This window comes from Sphaeroforma arctica (assembly GCF_001186125.1).
Source record: "Sphaeroforma arctica JP610 unplaced genomic scaffold supercont1.67, whole genome shotgun sequence".
In the NCBI taxonomy this organism is placed as follows: Eukaryota; class Ichthyosporea; order Ichthyophonida; genus Sphaeroforma; species Sphaeroforma arctica.
This window is the reverse complement of record NW_014040491.1, coordinates 165,684-167,538: the sequence shown is the minus strand read 5'-3', so window position 1 is coordinate 167,538 and position 1,855 is coordinate 165,684. Positions and strand designations below refer to the sequence as shown.

General features: G+C 43.3%; 1 protein-coding gene across 1 annotated transcript in view; it reads right to left on the bottom strand.

Moving 5' to 3' along the window:
* The window catches only part of SARC_01646 (hypothetical protein), a gene marked incomplete at its 5' end in the record, with an annotated part of 6,621 nt that overhangs the window by 3,906 nt on the left and 860 nt on the right, over positions 1–1,855 (bottom strand). Inside the window, 2 exons of the mRNA XM_014304636.1 lie at positions 277–882; positions 1,284–1,450. Of these exons, the coding sequence (XP_014160111.1) occupies positions 277–882; positions 1,284–1,450 (773 nt within the window). The remainder of the gene's footprint in view (positions 1–276; positions 883–1,283; positions 1,451–1,855) is intronic.

Sequence of the window (1,855 nt, the reverse complement as noted above, 5' to 3'; positions counted from 1 at the left end):
ATATACATACATCATAAATACATACATATATACAGACACCCACGCACACACACATACACACTACACACACACACGCACATACATACATACATACATACATACATACATACTTACTTACATACACACGGATACATAGACACACAGACACACAGACACAGACACACACACACACATATATATATATATATATACGTTGATATACTTATATATATATGCACATATCCATGAATATGCATCTACAAAATACACACATACATAACCGTTTGGCTTACATACGTTGGTTATAGAGGCTGAGCTCACTGCGGTGACCATCATCTGCAGGATCTTCAAGCGTTGTGTGGGTCGTGAGAAGTAGTGTGCTAGCTGTGTATCTGCTGCTTCCTGGGCCCATTCTCCCAGACGACAGCTCTGGCCACCCTCAAACCCACCCACACACTCCGCCTGATCATTGGCACCTGAGTTGTGTTTGTGGTTGTGTTCGTGTACCTGTGGTACGCGTTGGATATCCTCCTTAAACTCTCCCACATTCTCTGTGTGTGTTTCTGCTCCTTGTTTGTGCATGTCTTGTGCATGTTGACTGTCTTGGTGCCTATATGGCGGATGGGCCTCATGTCCACTACCCTCCTTGCTCGTGTATTGCGTAGGTAGTCCGATCGACTTACGCCTACCTACACAATCCCCCACTTGCTTACGCCCACCTACACGCGAACGGAGGGTCTGTGCGTCGTCATACGACTCACTGGCACGTTGTCGAGCCTTCTCCTCCGCACACTTACCTACATTGCGAGTGCACACACATACAGGCGCCTTCCCCTGAGCCGCACAGGCATCTACGGTGATCATTATAGCACGCAGAAACACGTTGGAATCCACTAGATTCTCCTGTATGATACGGACACGGATACGGATATGGGAATGAGAATGGGAAGAAGTACGGAAAAGGTATGGATTAGAGTACAGACCGCGACTGTGGATATAGTGTGGGTCGATAAAAACGTAAGACTACACGAAGCCGTAAACGATACGCAATGCTCTCTGTCCCCTGTACCACACACGCATTCACAGCCAGACTATTCACCAAGGTGACTACGTTTTCGAAATTTATGTAAAGGGGACGCGAGAGTGGGTATGAGTACGGTTATGTATACGTTATACGTTTTCGAAATTGAAGTAAGGGGGATAAGAGAGTGGGTATGAGTACGGATATTTAAAACAGGAAACTATAAACATCGTCCATATAACTATAACCATCATCCATATGTAGCTGTCACAGGAGCACACACCGATGCAAGGTCCAAAATGGCCCGAAATCGGATCGCATTGGCTGTCAACAGGCGCTCCAATTCCAAAAAGCAAATCGGGTTGAACTTAATGAGCTCACTCATCAAATCAAAAGTCCCCTGTGTAAACCGGCCAACCTCGTGGCGCAGCGTTTGTACCAGCAGATGCTCTGTGTGTACAATCGGGTGTGTGGAAGGATAGTCTATTCATTTAGAATATTTAATTATATATAGACAAACAAACATACGTATAGAAATACATACGTTCATGCATTTATACATACATACATCCTGATGTATATCAATATGTTTATACACACTAAACATATATCCCATTATATATATATATATATATCTATATATACATACATCCATACATACATACATACATACATACATCCGTACATACACACAGACACAGACACAGACACACAGACACAGACACAGACACAGACACAGACACACAGACACAGACACAGACACAGACACAGACACAGACACAGACACAGACACAGACACAGACACACATATATATACCTATCTATCTATCTATCTATTTATCTATATATACATAT